General features: G+C 54.0%; 1 protein-coding gene across 4 annotated transcripts in view; it reads left to right on the top strand.

Moving 5' to 3' along the window:
- ZZEF1 (zinc finger ZZ-type and EF-hand domain containing 1) overlaps positions 1–23,354 on the top strand; it is a 98,697-nt gene that overhangs the window by 27,590 nt on the left and 47,753 nt on the right. For all 4 annotated transcript variants that reach the window (XM_044248822.1, XM_044248821.1, XM_044248824.1 and 1 more), the window contains exons 8-24: positions 834–1,012; positions 2,473–2,571; positions 4,979–5,070; positions 5,407–5,555; positions 9,101–9,212; positions 10,226–10,441; positions 11,437–11,537; positions 12,016–12,185; positions 13,371–13,504; positions 16,348–16,418; positions 17,304–17,418; positions 19,514–19,673; positions 20,712–20,833; positions 20,931–21,053; positions 21,774–21,940; positions 22,020–22,101; positions 22,823–23,024. In XM_044248822.1, the coding sequence (XP_044104757.1) occupies positions 834–1,012; positions 2,473–2,571; positions 4,979–5,070; positions 5,407–5,555; positions 9,101–9,212; positions 10,226–10,441; positions 11,437–11,537; positions 12,016–12,185; positions 13,371–13,504; positions 16,348–16,418; positions 17,304–17,418; positions 19,514–19,673; positions 20,712–20,833; positions 20,931–21,053; positions 21,774–21,940; positions 22,020–22,101; positions 22,823–23,024 (2,294 nt within the window). The remainder of the gene's footprint in view (positions 1–833; positions 1,013–2,472; positions 2,572–4,978; positions 5,071–5,406; positions 5,556–9,100; positions 9,213–10,225; positions 10,442–11,436; positions 11,538–12,015; positions 12,186–13,370; positions 13,505–16,347; positions 16,419–17,303; positions 17,419–19,513; positions 19,674–20,711; positions 20,834–20,930; positions 21,054–21,773; positions 21,941–22,019; positions 22,102–22,822; positions 23,025–23,354) is intronic.

Here is a 23,354-nt window from a genome sequence, read left to right as displayed (position 1 = left end):
AATCTTCTACAGATTAGCACTAAACATGGCTCATGTTTAGTGACTGAAGAGAAGGTGAAACCATGGTTCGGCCCTCTGAGCTCCATTATGTAGCCATACCACCTGACCTCAGGGGGCAGAGTGGGGGGCCCTCTGATGCAGCCGGAACAGGTGTCTCAGAGACGCCAGTGCAGAAGCTGTCGGCTTCCTGGGAGCCCCAGCTCATGGCCTCTCTGGGCACCCGTGTGCCTCTCTGCATAGGGACAAGCCATGGTCTGTGGGCCTGGGTGAGGCTCCTTAGTCCGGCTTGCCAGACGTGCTGCTTGCTGTGGCGACGGCTCTGTTCTGTGTCCACCATGCCCCATGTCGGGGCACAGGCCCGGTCCCGAGACCCCGGGACAGTGTCAGGAGTTTCAGTGCAATGTGTTTAATGAGCGGCAAAAGAGTAGAGTCTGTCTGACGCAGGTTGCTCCTGCCTGGGGGAGTGAGCCCTCGAGCCCCTGGCCCCCTGGCATTGTTAGCAGCAGGGCCTTAGTGGGCCGTAGTGGCTCCTTCACTTGCGGCATCTGTGTTTGCTTTATAAAGCTAGGCTGGTTGAAACTGATGCTGTTAGCGTTGTTTACTAGTTACAGGTTAAGAATGGCACAGAGGGGAGGATTTAATGTCCTTGGCCTCTGGGTTGATTTCGTTTTCCTGTAGGTTATCTTGAGGATTTTGAGCGAGTATTTGTGACCTAGGTAGAGAAAGCATCGGATAGGTGGATCTCACTGATGGTGGTCAGTTACGTGGGGGTGGGGCTGCCTGGATTTCCTCGCGTCTTTAAGAAGTCAGACGTTCTTCCTCTTTGTTTCCAGCTGCTGCTCAACTCCTGAGGTGGAGCTAACCCTTCTGGCCTTTGCACTGGCAAGAGGAAGTGTTGCCAAAGTGCTGAGCTCTTTGTGCACCATCAGCGAGCACCTGGACACGCAGTACAATGCCTCGTCCCTTATCGCCTCCATGGCGTCCGTCAGGCAGAGCCTGCTGCTTAAATACGGTAAATGAGTGGGCGTGACAGACAGGCGCTGACACCGTCGCTAACCTGGCATCTTCTCACCTCCTCGGGCAGTTCGCACCAACCCCGTGATTCCAGGCCGAACATATCCTCTCCTCCAGGGGCCAGCAGGGAGAAGGGGGCTGTGGGCTCCTTGACGGCGTTATCAGAAGGGGGCCTGAGTGTCCCCTAGGCTGTACTTCCAGGATTTGCTGGGCAGACCACGTGGGCTCTGTGGTCAGCCGGTCACCAGCCATCCTCAGTGAGGTGCAGGTTCGTCTCTGCAGAGCAGGAGGCTGGGAAGTTGGAGTCCCTCCCTTCTGGTGGGGGGGGACCTGACCCAGACACGGCACTAAGATCCTGGTGTGAGACTGCTCCCTGTGCGGGCTGTGTGCCCAACCCCGCTTTCCTGCCTGGGCCTGACTCAGGATGGGCCCCAACCCTGGTCAGCTGATATGTGAGCAACAACTCTTGTGCCATCCTGGCCTCTTGCGCCGACGTGTCTGTCCAGACAGAGTACAGTACTGGGTCCCGTCTCCTTCTGCCCCCCCCCCCATAGGGGCAGACTGTGCTATTTCTGCCACGATATTGGTACCTTTGCCTAATACAACTTAATGATTCATTTTATGTTTAGTATTTAAGGTCAGGTAATTGACATCTTATAAATCCAGTTTGCCCCCTAAATTTGAAAAGGTCATTTTTTGGTGGGGTAGGGAGCCCATAACAGGCACGGCTGGATGGGAGGGATCTGTGGTGTTTGGAAGATACCCTCCAGGAAAGTTATCAGTTCAGATGAGCAGCTGTTTGGGCAGGAATACTGGAGAGGGGAGGGACGCGGGACAGAATGTTTGTACAGGCAGTGTTGTGGATTGGGTTATAGGTTAATGGGTATTCATTATAGTATTAGTAACACAAAGGAAGAAGGAAAAGCTTTCAAGTTGTTGTAGCAAATGGTACTTTCTAAAAATCTTGAAACTTTCAAAATTTATCTGCAGGTATATTAAAGAAACAAGACCTAAGACCCAAGATACCACATATATTTGAATGCAATTGTAAAAAAAAAAAAAAAAAAAAAAAGTAAAAAAACAAAAACAAAAAACCCCCAAAACCCCAAAACGCAGCTGTAATAAAATTAGCTATTGGCTCCAGAACATGGTTTCGGGGCTCCCTCTCCCAGACATGTTGAATGTGTGGTATCAGTCTGTCTTATAGTGTGTTTTGTTTCTGAGGAGTGGTTAGTCTGGAGTCCTCCACTTGGACTGACGTAGGGACATAAAACTGTGCTTGGTCTCATCAGGAGAGCAGAGAAGGATGGTGTCTCCTTCTCTGTTTCAGCTGGAAGCAGGTGCGTTTCCCTTCGGCCGCACTGCCCACCTGCTCTCCAGTCCCACGGACGTGCCTGATAGTTTTATTTTTCACGCTGCGCCACCTTAAGGCTCTCATTCTCTCTTCACTTTGACCAGGTAAACCTCTTCAGCTGATCCTTCAGGCCTGCGATGTCAAAGGGAAAGAAGAGAAGTCAGGCCCAGAAAACCTCCTGGTGGAGCCGTGGACCAGAGATGGTGAGTGGTCGGTCCATGTGCGTGCGGGGAGTGGGGAGGCTGTGGCATGCGGGGCCGTGGGCTGCACAGTAGGTCGGCTCGCCTGGCTGTGGCTCTTGAATCATCTGCCCGCTCTCCTTATCGCGGCCTTGTCCTCCGCTGGGTGTCGGTCACCCCTAACGACTGCTGAGTGCTGGAGAGCTCTAGGTTCTGGAAAGCAAGGACTCTTCCTTTTGGAAGATAAAAAGTTATTGCTTTTATATTCAGATTATCTTTCCGTGGTGTTACCCTAAAGCATTAAGAAACGGAGCAGATCCGAGGCGGGATACTGCTGGAAAGGAGGGTATTTCTCAGCGGAACCCCTCTGGATCAGGCGTGTCTGAAGGAACCTCCCTGCTTGCGGGCTGTCAGCATGGTAGCTGCCGAGGTGCTGTCCTGTGCAGTAGTGGGCCCTTTCCCTCATCTGGGGTCTGTCTCTTTCTCCTCCATCTTGCTGGCCGGCCAGTTCGTCTCCTGCATGTGCTGCCTTGTGCTCGCTGCCCTGCTTAGGATGTTGCCAATGCAGCCCAGGAAGGGGAGTCTTCTGGCCGTTACCGAGCTTTGGCCGGACTTGCCCAGCCTTGGATTTGCTTTCTCCTTGGCCTTCCTCACAGCGGTGCAGGCCACGTATGTTCTCGGTGGTCACCTCTTCTCTGTCGTGTCCCCTGCGTTCGTGCTTCTCCCTGAGGCACCTCCTCTGCCTGCGTACCTCGCCTGCTGTAGACTGTCACGCAGGTCACTCTTGCTTTGGTCCTCTCCATGCAGTGCAGCCTCCGTGGGGACGTTCCCTTCCCCGTGTCCCTCCCCTGTCCCACTGAGGACCGCTAAGGGCCATGCAGGCCACGCACTGCCCACCACGGCACAGGGTGCACGGGGAGCTCTCTGCATGGGGAGGCTTCGCGTTCCCCAAGTGCCGGGAGGTGCCCATTCTGGAGAGGCCACCAGCTGTCGAGGGAGCCCACACTTGGCCCTCTGGAGTGCCAGCAGTCCTGTCCGCTGCTTGCCAGGGATGCTGGTGCTGCCCAGAGACTGACGGCGTGCATTTGTCCAGTTCTGCAGCTCTGTGATTGGTTATTCTCTTCGCTGTCATTTTGAGAGAGTAAACTGGGGGGAATGGTGCCCAAACAGACGGAGCGTGAGGGCATCCCAGGAGCTGCTGCATGTTTTTTACCAAGGACGGGAAGAGCCAGTTCTGTGCTTACCTTTCAGGCTTTGTGGGTTTATTTTGGCCTTTAGAGAACCTTTCGGGTGTGTGTTGGTGGCAGGGCTGCTGAAAGAGAGTCTGGTTCTCTTGAGGCCATTATGGTTTAGCTGCTGTGAGCTGCAGGCCGGCGGCCACCCACGTATGCACACGTGGTCCCTGCCGAGCGGCCGGGTCCTGCTACAGCTGCTCTACCATGAGTTTCTTGTGCGTTTCGTGTTCTTGGTTTCGGTGACATGTTCCGCATGTTGCTGTGTGGAGGTTCCAGTTCAGACAGTTCTTCTGACAGAGTTTGGTGCGTCGGACGTGGGCGTGGTCTTCCGGGCTCGCGCGGGTGGGCGGGTTGCAGGCGTTCCTGTCTCCAGGACAGCGGCGTGGGCATGTGTGTGAGTTTTGTCACCTGCAGGGGCGCGGAAGAGAAAGGCAGCCTGGGTCTAGCAGCAGACCTTTTTGTGAGTTACTGAAGGATAATTAACAACAACAAAAGAGGTAAACCATGACTTTCATACAAATGAAAGACGAACAGTTACACTTTTATTTATGTCGTTGATTTATGAGGGCCTAGTAAGGTGTTACGAATAGTTCACGGGAGAATTCATAAGATACGTACAGACCAACAAGAATGCCAGCAGGAGTCCACAGAGAGACATAAAACTGACCAACACTCGAGTGTGGTTCATGGAGCCATGAGATCGCTCACAGGCAGTGAGCGCTGGAGGTAGCCCGCAGAGTCTGCCCACGGAACACCCATTTCAGAGTCTCGCACAGTCTTTCCTGACACTGTTCCAGAAGCCTCATCATCCCTCTCTCATGCTCCAGGCCTATGTCCTCTGTCAGCAGTCGGGTGTCAGGCACGGTTTTAGGAATGGCACAAAAAGATAACTGGTTGTCCGGTCTTATGTCTGTTCGAATTTAAGTCACAGTCTTTATCAACTGTGTTCTTGATCGTTAGAGCAGGGCTGCTGGTGTGGTCGAGGAGACCGTCCCTAGCCATGGTCTGTTACCTGGGCCTTGGCAGTGAGCTCGCACCTATGCAGAGGGGATATCTCTTTTTGCTTTTTATGAAAATACCAGGCAGACTAGTTCCCCGCCACCACACGCAAAGGATCTGGTGTGCTTGGTTGGTCTTAGTTCTTCGGGTTATGACACATGGGTCGGCCGTCCTCACCTCAGTGTCTCCTTTTGCAGGGTTTCTTACAGAGACTGGGAAGACCAGAGCAAGTACCATTTTTTCTACAGGAACTGAATCTGCGTTCCAAGTTACACAGATCAGAATTATGGTAATTCTCATACTCCCTTCTTTAAGCAACGTTACTGCTATTTTTAAAGACAGGGTTCCGTTTCAGAGTCTGTGTCCCTGGTTTTCATTGCACGTGTGGTGACCGTTCTGTGCCAGGCCTGTAGCAGAGGGCTGGGACACAGAGATGAGGAGATCGTTGTCCGGGGACATGTGACTAGAAGGCACTGCTTCTTAGGAAGCAGCTCTTTTGTTTTCCCGACTTAATGAACTCAAAATATCATTTTGCTGGTTTGAATTTGCTTCAAGCTCTATGAATTTAACTGTATTACTTGGAAACACAGCTGCCACAGGACTTTAGTACCTTCCGTGTTTTTAGGTTCGACGTGGTGGCATTGGTGCCCAGTGTGGGTTGGTGTTTGCCTATAACTCCTCTTCTGATAAATTCCATGCAGAAGAACACTTCAAGAGGTTTGAAAAATATGACAAATGGAAGCTTCAGGAATTCAGGCAATTTGTAAAAAGCAGGTAAGGAACAGAATCAAAATCTTTGTAGTTAATAAGCCTATATGCATTTTCTTATGGCAAAATATGCTCACGTCTCTATAGACAGGTGCCCCTTGCCTATCCCCAGTGGCCATGAGCAATCACTGATTCCTGGCAACACCCATGAAGATGTGTTTTAAGATCTGCCCCAAGCTCCCTTCTCCTAAGTATGCTTTCACTGGAGGTATTTTAAGCACCCACTCTGCATGGGGCCTGATGCTCGCCACAGAAGAGATGCAGGGAACAAGTGGGTACAGTCGCTGCTCTGTGGCGCTCACTGTCTACTCAGACCAGCAATGTCACAGAGTGGTCAGCACTGGGCAAGGGTGGGGGCTCGGGAAGGAAAGACCCTGGAGGGAGTGTTGTTTGGGTTAAGAGCTAAGGAGGGTGTTCAGTTAAAGGGGAGATTCTGAGTAGAGAGTACAGCAGACCTGAGCCCTCGTAGGTGAGCTGTGGCAGGCTCGGGGGCACGCAGGTACCTGAAGTCACCGCGATGGGGAGAGTGCTGGGACGTGGAACTAGAGGTCCGGCAAGTGGCCCGCTCACTAAAGGTCTTTGTGTCTCTCGCTCAGGGCGAGAACTGTATCCTTTAAGCAAGGTTGGGTGGCCAGTGTAGTGTTGAGGAGCGTAGAGGAGGAGAACAAGGCAGCCAGATGTGTGTTTTACAGGTGCTGGTCTGGATCATGCTATGTGCAGTGTGGCTGGGGGAGAGCCAGCATGGAGGAAGAATGGAAAGGGAGGAGGTGGCCAGAGGCCTAGGTCCCCTCAGCCAGAGCAGCACGGGCAGTGGTGGAGAGCTGGTAACTGATGGAGAGACCACCAGACGGTAACTGAGAGTAGAGCAGAGAAGGAGGGGTGGTGGAGACTTTGGGGAGGCCTGGGTTTTGGCTGGGCCAGGAGGCGACACTGGAAGGGCCCTTCTCTGATAGAAACTAGCTTGGGAAAGCAGTCTGTGGGAAGCCGATGAGCTCAGTGTTGGTCCTGTTGGATTTGAGGTCTAGGAAGACTTGGCGATACTTGGCAGCTCCTTGGGAGAGTGCATTGGAGCTGGAAGAGGTACTGAAGGTACCAGTAGGAGAGATGTTTGAAGGATAATTGAAGTGAGTTCTGGAAGAGGATGTGGGCTGGGAAGAGAAGAGAGACATTGTAGATCAGCATGCTGAGAGGCACCAGCATTTAAAGGGCCACAGAATAAAAAGGAAGCTGAGAAACAGCCAGCGGGGCAGCAGGAAGGCCCCCGTGTGTCATCATGAAGCCGAGGGAGTGACAGTAAAGGAAGTAGGGAGTGGGCAGGGGGATCGGGTGTTACCCAGGCTCGTTTGGATTAAGTCTGCAAGTGGACCTCTCAGATTCAGCCCCAGAGCTCACTGGTGAGCCTTGGGCAGCGTGGTCTCCCGCGTTCACAGTAGCGGGTTAAAACTCATCGAGCAGAACCCTGGACTTGCTGATTGTGCTGCTGTCTCCGGGGACGGGAGCTGGAGTTAACGGTGGCCTTCACATCTGGCACCTGGTTCTGTGCTGCTCTGGCCTGGCACCCGGTGCCATACCACTGAGCTTGGCTGTGTACGCGTGTCCCTGGTTCTGCTTCAGTAGTTCTGGGTGGAGACCCTTACCCAGAGTTGGGGTCTCTCAAGTGAATGCTGGTCCCCACACACGGACCACACCAAGTAGCACAGGTCTGGAGTAGTTCCCTCTCTGCTGGGCGTCCACTGGTGGCCCTCAGTCTCCAGGACGTTCCTCCCAGTGGAGAGCCTGTTGCCCTTCCGCCGAAGGTCACAGCAGGTCAGCCGAAGTCTATGTCTGTGATTGCAGCCCTGCACGTGAACTGGAACAAATCTCCTTCATTCCTAGAGTCTCCCTCCCCACCATATCTATATGCCTTCTTAAAAGACCCTTTTTTTCTAAAAAAGATTTTATTTATTTATTTGAGAGAGAGAGAATGAGAGGGAGCAGGAGCAGCAGGCAGAGGGGGAAGCAGCCTTTCCGCTGAGCACAGAGCCTGAAGGGGGCTCCATCCCCAGACCCCAGGATTATGACCTGAGCGGAAGGCAGGCGTTCAAACCACTGAGCCCCCCCAGGTGCCCCTAAAATATCCTCTTTTTTTTTTTTGATGGTAACTAGAGATTATACTTGTTTTTAAGCAGCTCTGTCCCATTCTTGGGACATATTATGATGAATTTTTTTCTCCTAACCCTGTTAAATAAGATCTTTCACATTTTATGTAGGATTTTCTTCTAACCAGATGTATGTCTCTTCACTCCTCACTTAGTGGTTTTAGCTCTGGTTCCGGCCTGAGCTACTCTGAAATCCTGATTTGCTTGGCCTGCATGTTACCAGTGTGAGTGTACGTGTGTCTGTCTTCTCCCATTTTTTTCTGTCTTCTGTCCTTCTGGCCGGTCATTGGTCAGTTGGCACGCTCCCGAGCCAGCTGACTGGCGCTGTCCATGCTCAAGAGGACGGACACTCAGTTCTCTTTTCTGTCTTCTGTCTGCTGTGGGGCATAGTCAAAAGGTTGCCTCTCTGTGCTCTCGAATGCCTGGCCATCTGTCTCTCCCTCTCCAGGACTTTCTCAAAGGCTGCCACAGAGTGAATTCAGAAATCTTTAAACACGGTGTTGATGAAACTCATTGACATGGTTTTGGGTTAAGGCAGAATACCTTCTGTCCTTTTGGTTTTAGGGTTAATTATGTCATGAAAGACCGATGCCAAGAAAGTCTTAAGTCAAGAAGAGAACATTTTTTTCTCCCCGTTACAGAACCTACTCTGGATCCTTTGTCTTCTCCCTCTTGCCATGAATGCCCGCGTGTGCTTCTCTGCGCAGAGTACTCACGTGCTGCTAGCTGTCCCGCAGACTAGGTCTTGGGAAGTTCCAGGAGTGTTACTTGAAAGACTGCCTTTTTCTCCTTGGGTTATTGACTTCCTGAAAAGGGAGTACAACTCAAGTGTCTAATTTTTAAGAAGAAGTAGCTGGAGTTGTCCTTCTTTACCCTTGAGGCTGAGACGCTTTCCTGGAAGCACCTTTCCAGGAACAGGAAAAAGTGAGGAGGCTGACGTCCCTTTTTGAAGCTCCAGGATCTGAAAGTCCCCTGGCTCTTCCCCTTCAGTTGTCGCAAGTGCGCTGAACCTTGGGCTGGGTGTACTCGTAGTGGCCATAGCTGGGGAAAGAATGGAACCTCTCTGTCCTTGGGATTTTTCCAGAAGCTTATGGTGGCTGTTGTTTCTCATTTATGAGTCGCTCTTCTGAGATGCCTTGGTTTCCTGTCTCGTTCTTCAGACATGTTATCTGGAGAAGCAGACTTTCTCTTTAGTTCCCGGATTCTGTTTGGAGCTGATACTCGTTCCCAGGTCAATGCCAAGGAGGCTGAGGAGTGGGGAGAAATGGCCAGAAGCCACTTCCACACCCGGGACCTGACTGCTCGCAGCAGGCCCGACTTCTTGGTTCAATGCCACGCGGATGGCGCCTGAGTCGTTAGGCCCCTGAGAATTTGGGAAGAGGACTGTGTTTTGTGATTTCCATGTGTTTGCAGGGCTGGTTGCCCCTCTGAGGAGCTCGGAGAGGATGACCCCGTTGGCTGGTTTGAGCTGGAAGAAGAGTGGGATGAAGTGGATGTGAAGTTGTGGCAGTGCAGAGTAGCCCAGGTAAGCCGTGTGGAGTTGCGGCTGCCCCACGTGGCTGCTCCCCGCTCCGGCTCCGGCTCCGGCTCCTGCCCTGGCCCTGGCCCTGCCTGTGGCGCGGCTCGTATGCGCCAGGGCCGGGACCATCGGAGCCTGGGGCCTCGTGACAGACGCCACCATCCAGGGACACAGAGGGCTGTGACCGCCCGGGGGAAGTGCGCCTCCCTGGGCCTCAGGCCAGTGGGACAGGTTTCCCAGGAAAGGGGGTGTGCTGCCGAGCACTGGAAGCCCGTGATGGTGCCGTTGCCCGCAGCCCAGCTAGGCCGTGGGGGGCAGGACAGCCGTGGTGGGGGGCCGGGGGGAGCACCCTGGCCCGAGGGCACGAATGCTGTGCCTCCGTGGCTGGGAGGACAGTCGCTTCTGTCTGGGCCATGTTTCTCTCAGCCTTCGTGTCAGCCTCAGTGAGCAGCTTCAGTGAGAGAAGCAGGAGCTGCCCTCAGGGTTGGAGGGAGGAGACGCTCAGGAAGTGCTTCCGCGTCTGGGCCGTGGGGTCTGGATGGCACCAGGCTGAGCAGCTTCCGCTGCGAGAAGTGCGGAGTCGGCTTGGCAGGCGGCCTGCAGGGTGGCTCTGGCCTCGAGCAGATGGCGCTGGGCCCTGGGCTGTGGGTCGATGGGGGCTTTGAGAGGGTTCTTCAGGGCACGTGCTGACCTCTCTCACCGTCTGCCTGATTTCTGTTCCACAGCGGGCTGCACAGCAGATGCGCTTCTCAGATTCATGGTGTCTTGGCCCGTGTTTGCTCTGAACAGGGTGTGGTGCCACTTATCTCACTGGGACCGGTCCCAAACCCTGACTCGTCAGCACGAGTGTTTTTCTTCCTGTTTGTCGAGATGTTGGGCTTCCTTTTGGGCCCCCGTGCTAGACAGAGTGGGACCTAATAGATCATTAAAGTCACGGGGGACCATCCCAGAAAGGCCTGTATCTCCTGTTTGTAGTCCGGCTTCTGAGTCCCTCTCCCTGAATGTCCCCATCCTTCTAGTACCTGATGGTGAAGTTCCTGTGCTCGCGCCAGGAGTCGGCGGAGCGCTTGGGCGTGCAGGGCCTCAGCATCAGCGGGTATCTGAGGCCAGTGAGCGCGGAAGCGGAGCAGCCTGCCGTCTGCACCCTCTGCAGGAAGGACGGGGAGGACAGCGTCTGTGGGGCCACCCTGCTCCTCAGGACACTTCAGTTCACTCAGCAGCTCGCCCATGACCTGGTACCTCGTTCCCGTGGGGTACATTAATGGTGGCATTGAGGGAGACGCACGGCACCGGTGAAAGCTGGCTGCTGCGAGCCGTGCAGGGACATGTGTGCTGCGGGCATGGTGGCGCTGGGATGGCATGGGGAGAGCCGGGGCGGGAGGCGCTGGGCATCCGTGGTGTCAGTCACCAGAGGACGTGTGGTCGTCACAGTGATGCTTCCTGGAATAGACCCACAGACAGACCTTGAAGACCCCTGCGTGGTGGCTGGTGGTGGTCTGGGGACACCGAGTAAGCTTGTGAGATTTCCAACTCCCTTAAGTCCTGGGAGGTTTATTTCCGAGGTCCGGGCGATTGTGTTTGCTCACTGACGGTACCAGGATGTCAGGGTTTGAAAACATCTGTGGTCCAGACACTGACTTGTGCAGTCACTCGTACAGTCACTAGTAAGAACGCAGTGACCGCTTACTCTGGGGAGGACTCTCACCACCATCACCGTAGAGAGCACACCACTCAGCTCAGGGGTCGGTGGGGCCTCGCCCTCCCATGGTGGGGTGCTGGTGTTGCTGAGACCCAGTTTAACTCTGGTCTGTTTGGTCTTTGTTACTCAAGCTCTCCTGTTCCAGCAGGAAACATAAACGGGGCTGGGGGAGGGGAGGTGGGGTGCCGCAGAGCCACGGGGGCTCTGGGACAGCATTGACGCAGGCAGGGGTCCAAGCACACTGCTGTGTCCTCTCGCTGGTGCCCTGGTGCGGTGTATGGAGTCGGGAGTCTCCGTGTGGTGCGTGTGCGTCTGTGCACGTCTGTTCTCACCTCCGCGTGCGCATGTACACATGCCCTATAGAAAGTGCCACACCGGGCAGGGTTGTTGGCGCGCTTCCGGGCTGGGGAGCGTCCGCGTCAGCTGTGTGGGAAGCCTACGCCCATTCCCATCAAACGGTAAATGAGCCATCCCAGTATTTCTCTAAATGCATTTTCAATGTTATTTTTTCTGGTTTTTATAATTTTTTAGGTGCAGCAGAAGGAAAGTGGCTTAAAATACAAATCTTTTCTGGACTTCGCGGGTCTTGATTTGCAAATCTTCTGGAATTTTTACAGTAAATTAAAGCAAAAGTAGGTCAGACTTTATTATAAGGTGATAATCACATAAACAAAACTGAAAAAGCTATTTTTTATATTTCAGATAGTCCATTTTTTTTTTGGACTAAGATTGTCCAAAGAATCTTGGTAAGATTCTTTGACGTCTCCCTGATTTATACTGTTCTCATTTGAGAAAGCTGGTTATCGTTAAAGACAGCACCTCACGTTTCTGTAACATACTTTGGGCATTGTTTCTGCAAACATTTTGTCAGGTCAAGCATTGGGGTGTGCCCTCATTTTATAGGTGGAAAAGTAGGGTCGAAAACGCGTGTCCTTGGCCCGCTGTGGGCAGACTCGGGCAGGGTGTGAGGTTCTTTCCATTCTGCCTCTTTTCCTCTCCTTGGCCTTCTTTTTACCGGGCCTGCTGTGTAGACTAGAGTCCTTTTTAGACTGCTTAGGAGGGAAAAAGCAACCTGCCGTTTAATGCTCTGACGTGCTTGCCTTTCTGTAGCCCGAGGGAAGAATGCATCTGTGCCCAAACCCTGCTTCTGCGTCTCCTCCAGAGCTGCTTCTCTGTGCTGCAGAGGGACGGGCCAGCCGCCTGCCTGCAGGCAAAGGCTCCCCGGCAGAGTCCTGCAGGGGCCGTGGCTGCCAAGGAGCTCCACACACATTTATGTGACGGTAGGGATTGGGCTGGCCTTTACTTTTTTTTTTTTTAAAGATTTTATTTGTCTATTTAACAGAGAGAGAGAGCTGGGAGAGCAGAAGCGGGGGGAGGGGCAGAGGGAGAAGGAGAGGCAGACTCCCCACAGAGCGGGGAGCCAGGGAGCCTGATGCGGGGCTCCATCCCAGAACCCTGGGATCATGAACTGAGCTGAAGGCAGACACTGAACTCACTGAGCCCCACAGGGGCCCCTGGGCTTTTCTTGAATGTGACCCTGTGCTGGTAGCCTGCCAGGCCTCTTGCTGTAAGAACAGGGACTCTGTGCTCATGCAAGCCCAGGAGAGGGGTCACTGCTTGGGTAAATGAGGGTTTCCTTGGATTTTCTTTTGATTCATTATTTTGAGTTCAGGATTTAGTCTCTCACTAGTAAGTCTTCCTCCTGGTTTCTTTTCTCTCTCTCTCTTTTTTTTAAGATTTTATTTATTTATTTGACAGAGAGAGAGCATGAGAGAGGGAACACAAGCACAGGGAGGGGAGAGGGGGAAGCAGGCTTCCCACAGAGCAGGGAACCCGATGCTGGGCTCAGGTCAGCATCATGACCTGAGCTGAAGGCAAATGCTTAACAACTGAGCCACCCAGGCGCCCCCTTCCTCCTGGTTTCTGACCACAGGCGTGTCACACTGATAGTGATGACTGTCACACTCTTCAGTCCTCACTGTAATGAAGACACTGGGACAGGGAGGAGGGGAGAGAATAAGCACGTGGCCACATGGAATGACTGTCCAGGCTTTGCCCAGTTGCGGCTCAGAAGGGCGGGGAAGGGGCGCCTGGGTGGCTCAGTGGGTTAAGCCGCTGCCTTCGGCTCAGGTCCTGGGATCGAGTCCCGCGGCGGGCTCTCTGCTCAGCAGGGGGCCTGCTTCCCGTCCCCTCTCTCTGCCTGCCTCTCTGCCTACTTGTGATCTCTCTCTCTCAAATAAATAAATAAAATCTTTAAAAAAAAAAAAAAAAAGAAGGGCGGGGAAATAATGAAATGAAAACTGGTACGTATGGCCCTTCCGTCGGTGCAGTGCATTTCCTTGTGCTGCCGTACATAGGCCCTCGCAACGCGGCGGGGTGGCGAGTCATGGGCTGGCGAGCGCGGGTACTGATGTTGTGAGTGGGGTGGGGGATGTGACGCTGATGCCGTTGTTCGTTCCTGGCAGTGGTGGACAGGGTGGATGGAGACTCTGCACCCGTGGAAACGTTAAAACAAGAAGTCAGGAATACCCTTCTCAATGGGGCTGCCGTCTTCTTTCCTGACCGACAGACCCGGCGGGACCATCTCTTCACCATGATGGTAATCACTCACGTCGGGAGTCTGGAGGGATGGCAGTTAGGGTTCCCTCTTTCCTTTGCGCGTCTCCTTGGTTTCGGTGTTTCGGGTGTGCATCTGCTGCTGACCCTAACCCATCCGCCTCTGGGCCCCACTCGCCACCCCTGCCCTTAAGGAGGGGGAGGCTCTCACGTAGCCTGTTGTCTCACAAAGTGGGATATTGTCTCCTCCATCCTCTTCAGGATTTCCCTGCAGCCAAGCATTCTTTTCAACAGTTGTCGCTTCTTTGTTATGGGGAAGTCTAAAACAAACACAAAACTAGAGGAAATATGATACCCCCTGCCCCATCCTCCTTACGGGCCCCCTAGGTTGGGCACTTGTAAACTGGGGCTCATCTTGTTTCATTGGTGATCTGCTTTATCCACTCTCTCTCTGCACCCCCACCCATGATTTCAAAGGAAATCCCTGACCAGGTGTCTGAGACCCAGGTGTCTCAGATTCTCCCTGCAGGGAACTGCAGCGCTCACCGACCTGTTCCCCTTGCACTCACACGTCAAGAGTGGCCGGTGAAAAGTGCTCTCAGGGTTTATGAGCAGTATGTTACCAAGTGGAATATCCCGTACAAAGATCCAGATTTTTAGTATTCAAGGTAGTATTTCTGTGGGAAAATGAGTGTGATACAGGGGGAAACAGATTGATGACAATGTGAGAACAAGAATTTCTCTCTCTGATCAGGCTCTGTGGTCAGCACGGGGTCTGCTCATCCCTCTCTCTGCCGTCCCCCTCCAGGTGCACATGCATGGGCGCGTGCTCTCTCTCTCTCGAAGTATTAAAAAAAAAAAAAAAACTTAAAAAAATTTCTCTGAGCAATGCTGAACACATGTAGGCCAGAGAGCTCCAGAGTTCCCAGTGCTCCAGAGGTGGCACGACACACGGAAACATAAAAGAGTGGCAAGGCAGCAGACTTACAGGCCAGGCTTTCTTGTAAACATTGTAAGAAAAGCCTAACGAAACATTTGTAAACTGGTCTGGTAAAATCCAAAGTGCTGACTGACTGGGAGTTACCCTAGGAATACAAGGGTGGTTTAATGTTAGAAAATTAGTAAGTGAGGTTAGAGGAAAAAGTTATGTCAGTAAATACAGAAAACATTTAAGTAAGATTAAATTCTGATGAAGATTAAAACTATAAAACCATTAGCAAACTCAGAGCAGAAAGGAACTCCCCCAACCTTCTGGAGGGCGTGTGCCCCAGACTTTTAACAATATGCTGGATGGTGCACCCTAGAAGCATCCCTTTCAGAATGAGGAGTAAGACACTGATGCTCACTGGCCACTGCTACTCCGGGAGGTTGTCAGAGGGTCTGGCTAGTGCGGTAGGACAAGGAAGAGAGATTTTAATCATAATCGGAAAGGATAAGATAAATAATTCTTTATAGGTGATACAATTATAGATTGTTTTTTATTGTCTGTAGACAAGCAAGTAGTAGAATTATTGGTAGGAGCTTAGTGAAGAAAATAGATCCAGCATTTTAAAAAAGCATTTTTATTTTTTATTTTTTTCAAGATTTTATTTATTTAACAGAGATAGATCACAAGTAGGCAGAGCAGGAGGCAGAGAGAGAGGGAAGCAGGCTCCCTGCTGAGCAGAGAGCCTGATGTGGGGCTTGATCCCAGGACGCTGGGGTCATGACCTGAGCTGAAGGCAAAGGCTTTAACCCATTGAGCCACCCAGGCGCCCATAAAAAGGCATTTATAAATGCAGCAACTAATTTGCAAATGTAGTAAAGTCTTTATGGGGCGCATAGAAAGAAAGAAAGGAGGGAACAAAAGCACCAAATATGGTCTCTGGAGCCAGGGGACTACAGTCCAGCTGGGAACACCGGCCACAGGGAAAAGCCTCAGAGTGTTATGGGGTCAAGTACTAGGGTCAGGTGACTGCGGATGGTTTCGGGGATGAGGCAGGATCTTCCGCTGTTTTCATCTGTCTGCAAAATTTGCACGTCAGCCTGAAGGGTCAGTTTCCACCCAGACTCCTGACCTTGGACAGCATCTGCTGGCCTGACCCACTGGACTGTGGGCAGGACTCCCATCTTCCTTGTTTACCGGCAGCATTTGCCAGGCCACTCGCAGTGACTTGCTTTGCTCGAGTGTGTCCTGCACATAGAAGTGGCAGATGACACATGACCTCTTGAATGGCGTTGCCATCCGTTTGCAGCCCTGTCGCTTTCCCTTCACCCGTCCCTACGGACGGCGGTGGTGGGGCTCCGTTTTCCCTTTTCACGCTGACGAACGGAAGGCGCATCTTGCGTCTCCCACCCTCCTGAGCCAGGCAGGGCCCTGGGTCTTCGCTGCTCTGGAGACCCCCTCCAGCACCTTGCCTGACAGTCGGTGTTCAGCACGTTTATTGCATTAAGAGAGGGACCCTAAAGTGGCCCAGTAGCCTCATCAAGAGATGTGATTCCTACAGCTGTGACTTTAGGCTGCTCTGGCTTATGTCGGGAAAGCTTAGGTCCGATTTCAGAGCTGAGAGAATACTCGAGAGAAATGCGCTGTTCCTGCCCTTTGCTCTCGCGTTGTTGTGCCCGGGGATGAGAAGCGCCCTGCCTGCCACATGTTCGCATCGCGAGTTCCCGCGGGAAAGCCTGGCTGTGGGAGCTTTAGCAGTGCCCTGCAGGGAACCTGCCGTCTTCTGTTGCAACGGGGAGCCGGCTCCTGCCAGCACCGGGCCAGGCCTAGTGGCGCGCTGCGGAGCGTGTGCTAGCACTGGCTTTGCTCGTGCTCGGAAATGGGCCAGTGGCCCTTTGTGCTGCCCGGGCTCTGGGATGCCGTGGAACAGGTGTCTGACCGTGCACTTCGTTGTTTTCTAGAAGCACGTCACCGAGCAGGAGCACAAGCAGTCCCTGCAGCTCACTTTCCGTTCGCTGTGTACCTATTTTAGGTGAGTTCCTGGCACTTTCCGCCCTCCATCGCTCCTGTGTTTGCGAGGTTTGCTTTAGCTCTCCGTCCCCTCTGCTCAGCCAGATTCCGGGAGGGAGAGGCCACTGGTCAGAGGAATGGGTCAGGTGGTGGGGCGATGACCTTGTCAGGAGTTTGAGCCATGGCCCAGTCCTCCGTTGGGGGCAGCACCCACTGAGGAGCTCCGAGTGCTCCCATTTCTTGGTGATGCTGAGGTCGAAGACACTGACTGAAGCCGGAGGAGCTGGGCGTCCTGTACTCAGGTGTGAGAACCCAGCGTGGGAGTTGAGCCAGGGCAGTGTGCCGGGAGGGGGCTACTCGGAGAACTGTGCGTGCTTGGCTGGCAGAGCAGCTAGTGGCCCTGTAGGCGGCCCTCCTGGAGGCCCGGGCTCTGGAAGAAGGGAGGGAAGGCGCGGCCCAAGCTCCTGTTGACACGTGAGGCCGTATCTAGAGCGGGGCAGACTCAGAGGGCTCCAAGTGGGTCTGCATTCGAGGATCGGGGCAACAAGAGAGCCTCGGAGCTCGTTAGGGGAGCTTCTGAAGACACGAATGTGCAGCCTGGACTGTGCAGTTAGACCCGTGAGATCAGGGGTCTTTCTTGCTGGTGGTCACGGTGATGGAGTCACCAGACTGACTTCTCAGACTCTCTGCTCAGGACTTGAGGTGTACGGCCTGAGCTTACTCAGGACGTGGGGGACGGACAGCGGCCCAGACCCAGCTGGGACCTGCCTTTTTTCTGACCCAGACTCCTCCACAACTCGCAGAACTAGCACTAAAATCCTGCATCCTTTTCTGGAAACTTTTAAGACAAAAGCATGAACGTGCTGTGCCTGAAACAACATGTCGTGACAGACTTTTGTCCTTTCAGTGATAAGGATCCAGGTGGCCTCCTGCTCTTGCCTGAGAAGGGTGACATGACCGACCTGAACAACCCTGAAGTACTAGCGGTCACAAGCACCCTCCTGTCCGTCGCTGCCCGAGAGGTAACTGGTGGCTGCTCCGCTCCCCTCAGACGCGGCGATCGCCGCCCCCATTGTTCTGGTCCCCTTCACCTCCCCTCACCTCGTGACCCGGCGATGGCGGGCACCACCCCCATTGGCCTCGTTCACAGTGTGATGTATCTTTGTCCCGGGGCTGTTCCAGATGGGCGCCGACACTCCCCAGCCTGCCGTGGCTCCTGATCCCCGGCTCCTGGGGCCAGTCCTTTGCTAGTCAGCGAGCCATCCATGTGTGGACGTGCTTATTGAGACGTCCCTCGCGAAGGAGGAAGGGGTCTTTGCCATGTCCCCTGGGGTGCAGTCCGTGAGCCCAGCACTTAGGCCTGTGTCTGTGGAGGGAGGGAGTTCCATGGAAAACTGCTTTAGTTTTTTAAAAATTTAAGATGCCTTAGGAAACGCACATCTAATCAAGTCTGAGAAGATAGTCTCTCTTGGGTGTGCTAGTGATACTTTCAATTTTTCACTTTTTTTTTTTAATATGAAGGATTCTGTTTCTCACAGTGTCGTCCACCTGTCAAGTGTGGTGTTTGGACAGAAATTTGGGTTTCTAGGTCCCAGCCCAGGCTCCTGCCTTAGAACCTCTTGGGACAGGATTATGAGTCTGTGTGACACCGCACACCCTGGGACTCTGACGTGACAGGACCCCGTGACTAGGGGACCAAGGACTGCTCTCTGGACAGAACATGGACTGGGGTATGGGGGGTGATGTGGGCCAGGCCAGTCTACACGCCAGAAGCGTGGAGTGACGGAGACTTGATGGTAGTGTCTTCTATGGCCGAACTGGAGTGTCTTTCCGCCCTTTACTTGGGTTCTCCCGTCAGTGCTCCACTGTTTCAGGTCGCTGCCAGAGCCACAGTTTCATCCGCTCCTGGCTGCTCTGTGCGCAGGGAGATATCTTCGAGAGTGCCAGGCTCTCATTAGCCAGGATCACCCCGTGGGCTGGCCCTTGCACACCTAGTATGACTTCCAGTCCAGGGTCGTCTCTGTCCCGCTCGGATGCCTGCATCCTCTGTCGCTGCTGTCACATTCATGTTCTCTGGCTGCCTCCTGCCTTCTGTCTCATTTCCAGACTGTCTGGCCCATCTCTGTCTTCCTGAAGCCCCTCCTCCAGCTGGCTGCTCATCCGTATTTGCTCTGAGTCCTGGTGGCCGCGCCCCACTCCCATCTGCCACCGCCTGTGCTCACGCTTGTGCAGAAAGCCAGGGACAAGATGGGGAGGGCCAGTATTTGAAGAGGAGAAGGGCCGGGGGTGGACTTGGAACATGTGACTTCGTGCTAGGACTTGAGATGGCGGGAGCTCCTGGACACTCAGGAGCTGAGTCAGTGCTGGGACTGGTGCGGCCACTGAGGGAGAGCCGAGAGCTGAAATGCCCACTGCATCACATGCCTTCCCCCGCAGAGGCAGCCACCCTTGTGAGGTGTACACCGATCTTTCCTGTCTGGCTTTTCCTGTGCAGCAGGCTTGTTTGGCATGGTGCCATGGCGCACATCCAAAACATACCGTTTCTGAGGCTTGTCCACATGGACGTGCATAATGCGGTTGATCTCTTGTCGCTGGTGTGCAGGACTCCCCTCGGGAACTTGCCACTGTGTATCCCGGTTACTTTGGAGGGCCAGTGGGATTGTTTCTAGGTGGGGGCAACTACGTGGAGATTGTGGGACGGACATAGCTTGTGGTATCTTTGTGCAGGAATTTACCCCTTGAGGTCAGGTGAGAACAGAGCTGATGGCTGGAGAGCCACCAAGGGGCAGAAAATGACTTTTCAGGTGGGATAGGTGTGATGTCAGGCTCCAGGGAAGGGCCCAGAGAGAAACAGGGTTTTTAGGCGTAAGAGAGAGGGGGTTGCTGGTAGGACGAGACCCTGAGGGGACAGAAGGGGAGGCTGCTGATGGTGAAAACCATGCGGGAAGCCTCTGGAGAGCGGGAGGGTGAGAGAGTGGCTTTGACCTGCCTTTTTTCTCGGTCACATTTGAAACGCGGACAGCTCTGGGCTGGGGATGGCTGCCGTGACCGGGTGCCTGTTCCCATGTCCTGTGCTCTGCCCCCGCCGTGAAAACGTCCTCTGTCTGCTTCTCGCAGTGTGAACTGCTGGTGCTCACAGGTGCCCAAGGGGAGGCTGGCTCCGTGCTGCTGTCCCTGTTCTGGGCCGTCCAGGGCAGCCTGCTCTCCTGGTGCTTCCTGCAGCTGAAGAGCACCGACCCCGCGGCCAGAGGCCGTGCCGCCGACCTGCTGGAGCAGTGTGAGTGCCGGCCACGCCGTCCCACCCCCGCCAGAGCACAGGGCTGCTTGGGCCTTGCCGCTCTCATCGGAGCCTCATGCGCGGAGTGCCCAGAGGGTTTTCTGTCCCGGGTAGCAGATGAGTCTGTCTCTGGGTGGTGGTTCCTTCCTCATCTAGGGTTCTGTGGCCTGTCTTTTTGCCCAGAGTGCTGTGAGTGTGTGGTTTGCCCAGCGCTCCCACCTTGGGGCCCTCTGTCACACAGCAGGTGACACCACACTGTACAGCAGAGCCCGTCATCTGGGCTTTTGTCGAGGCACCCAAATGGGAAAGGCTTGAACTTGTGAAATCTCAGGTGTATGGGGCCACTGCTGTGGTCTTTGCACACCCTGAAAATGCTCTTGTTCATGTCCCAGAAACCTGCAGACAATGATGTGACCTTCCCCAGGTTCTGAGAAATATGCGTGTGGCACGTGGACTCCCAGCAGTGTGACAGGACTGCTGACGGGGCCCAGGGCTGGCTCCTGTGGCTTGGCCCAAAGCCTGGCCTCCTGAGACGGGCCCGTTGTGAGCAGAGCGAGACTTCAGCCCAGCCGCTGGGCTGCTCAGCTGAGATCCACCTCATCCCAACATAGCAAAGACCGAAATCTGCCTTTCAGAGCGATTCTTGCCTGAGATCTGCACTGCCTTTCCTCCCAGAGTAAAACATACCCGTGGCACTCGGTGGCCTTTTTTTTTTTTTTTTTAAAGATTTTATTTATTTATTTGACAGAGAAAGATCACAAGTAGGCAGAGAGGCAGACAGAGAGAGAGGAGGAAGCAGGCTCCCTGCTGAGCAGAAAGCCCGATGCGGGACTCGATCCCAGGACCCTGAGATCATGACCTGAGCTGAAGGCAGCGGCTTAACCCACTGAGCCACCCAGGCGCCCCACTCGGTGGCCTTTTGATGTGGAATTCTTGTCACCGCACCTGAGACCCTCTCCGGCTTTGTCCTTCATGACGACCGAGCAAAGGATGTGGGTCCCGCACACGATACTAACTGCTGTCTCTATGTTTCGGCAGATGTGAGGCAGTTTCTGGCAAGCATAAGAATGATTTTGGAATCCCTCTTGTCACAGCACAGTGGAAAAACCATCGTAGAAAAGTTATGTAACTCAGTGTTTTCGATGGCAGCTCGTCAACTGGTAAGACACGGTGAGGGTCTTTGGAAAGGGGGTTTTGTAAGCTGCAGCCCCAGCAGAGTCTGAGGAGGGTACTGAGGGCCTCGTCGATCTCCTTCAGGTCATCTTCCTGCTGGACTTCTGCGCGTTGGACGTCCCCCACTGCACGCTGCTACGCGAGTTCAGCACGCTGACGGGGCTGCTGAGGCGGCTCTGTGCTGACCCAGAAGGGCTGCTCGATAAGGTAACCAGGGTGGGTGCCGGCGCTCGTGCTGCAGCCTCTGAGAGTGCCGGGACCACCGGGGGGACCCACCTCCAAAGGCCTCCCCGCAACGTGGTATCAGTGGTTTGCGGATGAAGGTGCGTGGTGGCCTGGGGACTGGGCATGGCTCACATGGCCAGAAGACTGTATGCGGGCGGTCCGCTCTCACAGTCCAGAGCTTGTGTAGAACCCGGTAGGTGAATGACCGGATTGGAGGCCGGAAGAGACACAACGTGTTGAAAGGCAGATTCGAAGATTGGGTATTTAACAGAATTTTCTCCCTGTTTAACTTTATGGGACACAGAGACTTACACTTTCTTCTTTGAGTCCCGGAACAACTCTGTGGGAGTAGAAAGAGCATACGTTATAAAGCTTATTTTAAAGGTGAAAAAGCAGACTAAAAAATGGAGAGAGACTAGAGGATGGGCTCAGATTTGCCGAGGTCCCAAATTCAGTGTTTCTTCTCACTGGAAATTCATGCGAGTAGTGACTTGCAGGAAAACAGGCTAATCTTGTACTGAAAACACACATGTCCTCTGCTAAGGGCTAGAGGCACGCTGACCTGTCCGCAGGTGGAACACGGGGCTCTCTGTAGCCCATGCGACCGTGTGTGTCCGGTGCCTGGGGCCGGATGCACAGCTTTCTGTGTGGCGGGACACAGAGTGACCGGCACTTGGTTTCTTGACTCATTTGTGTGTGTAGCTCGATGCAGAGACGTGGCAGCAGGAGTGTCCCGTGGTGTTACATACCTGGACAAAGGAGTCTGCCCATAACTATGAAAACAACTGCCACGAGGTGTCTCTCTTCGTGAGCCCGGGGGCAACCTACTTTGAGGTGGAGTTTGATGAGCGGTGTGAGACGGAGAAAAGGTAAGACTCTGTGGTCTTCTCCTAAGTGACAGCGGGTTAAAATGAGAGAAGGAGAGTGATGGAGATTATGCCTTCCCAGGTATGATTATCTGGAATTCACTGACGCCAGAGGAGGAAAAACACGCTATGACACCAAGGTCGGCACCGAGAAGTGGCCCAAGGTGAGTGGCGCTCCCAGAAGGAGTGACGTGCGCACTTCTGCTCCGATTCCCTCCTGGTCATCCCCTGGGGGTCTGGAAGCGAAGCACTTCCCTGCACCTCTGTGAAAGGAAGGGCTCTGCAGAGCTGGCAGTGACAGCCGGCCACCTGTCCTGTAGATCAGGGTGCTTCAGCACCCAGCCTGCTCATCAGTTGATGGGTCATTTCTAGCTGCTTGGGTGCTGCAGAGACTGGACGGCCTGGGAGGTCTCCTAACTCATAGTCTGGTTCTTCACAGCACAGTTTGCCACCCCCTGGTTTCTGTCACATTGTCTGGTGTGTGTGGGGCTAGGGGTCCAGGAAGGCCCAGAGCCCGTGGTGAAAGCCGGCAGTGCCCACCAGAGGACTGCGTGGTCTCTGGGGCAGGCGAAGTACTGCTTCCCCCCATTGGCGTGCTCTCTGGTGGTCTCAGTGGGGAGCACGAGCATCGTTTCTGGATGAGCAGGCAGTGGGCAGATGGGCGTCTGAGGTCTAGAAGCCTACCACCGTTGCTTCTTCATGCGGTGCAGTCATGGACTTTGTGCTTTAGTTGCCCCTCCAGTCACCTGGGCAGGTGTGGTGAGACTGGAGGGCGAGGATAGACACCGATGTTGGATGCAAGTGTCTGAGTCTTAAAGAATGTTCGCCCCAAAGGGGTATTTTCTCAACCGTGTTTGACCTCATGGCTTTTGTGCTTGTGTCTAGAAAGTGACCTTTAAGGCTGGCCCCCGGCTGCAGTTCCTCTTCCACTCCGACAGCAGCAACAATGAGTGGGGCTACAAGTTCACCGTCACTGCCTACGGCCTGCCCGATGTGGCCGTGTCCTGGGCGCTGGACTTGCAGCTGCTCGTTTCCCGACTGATGGGACGCCTGGCCGCCCAGTGCATGTCGCTCAAGTCCGTGCACCGTGAGTCCCTTGCGTATCGGCTCCACACGAGCTTTGGGTGCGGGTGTGACGGCGTCCGTCCTCGCGGGCCTGCAGACCACACCAGGCTGCGGCCAGGGCCGCTCAGTGCCAGGCCATCAGATGCTTTCGATGTGAACTTGGGAGCACGTTCCAGTGGGACTGAGGATGCCTAGGCTGGAGAGCAGCTTTGGAGGCTTCTTGTTTGTAAAAATCGGATGGCAGAAATAGAGTAAATTAGCCATGTATCCTTTAACCACGTGAATATTTATGTCACATGCAGGAACGTGGACTTTGTCTTAAAGGGACTTTTTTTTTTTTTTTTAAAGATTT

The sequence above is a fragment of the Neovison vison genome, chromosome 5 (genome assembly GCF_020171115.1).
Source record: "Neovison vison isolate M4711 chromosome 5, ASM_NN_V1, whole genome shotgun sequence".
Classification (NCBI taxonomy): Eukaryota; Metazoa; Chordata; class Mammalia; order Carnivora; family Mustelidae; genus Neogale; species Neogale vison.
The sequence above is the reverse complement of the archived record's forward strand: the minus strand, read 5'-3'. Positions and strand labels throughout refer to the sequence as shown.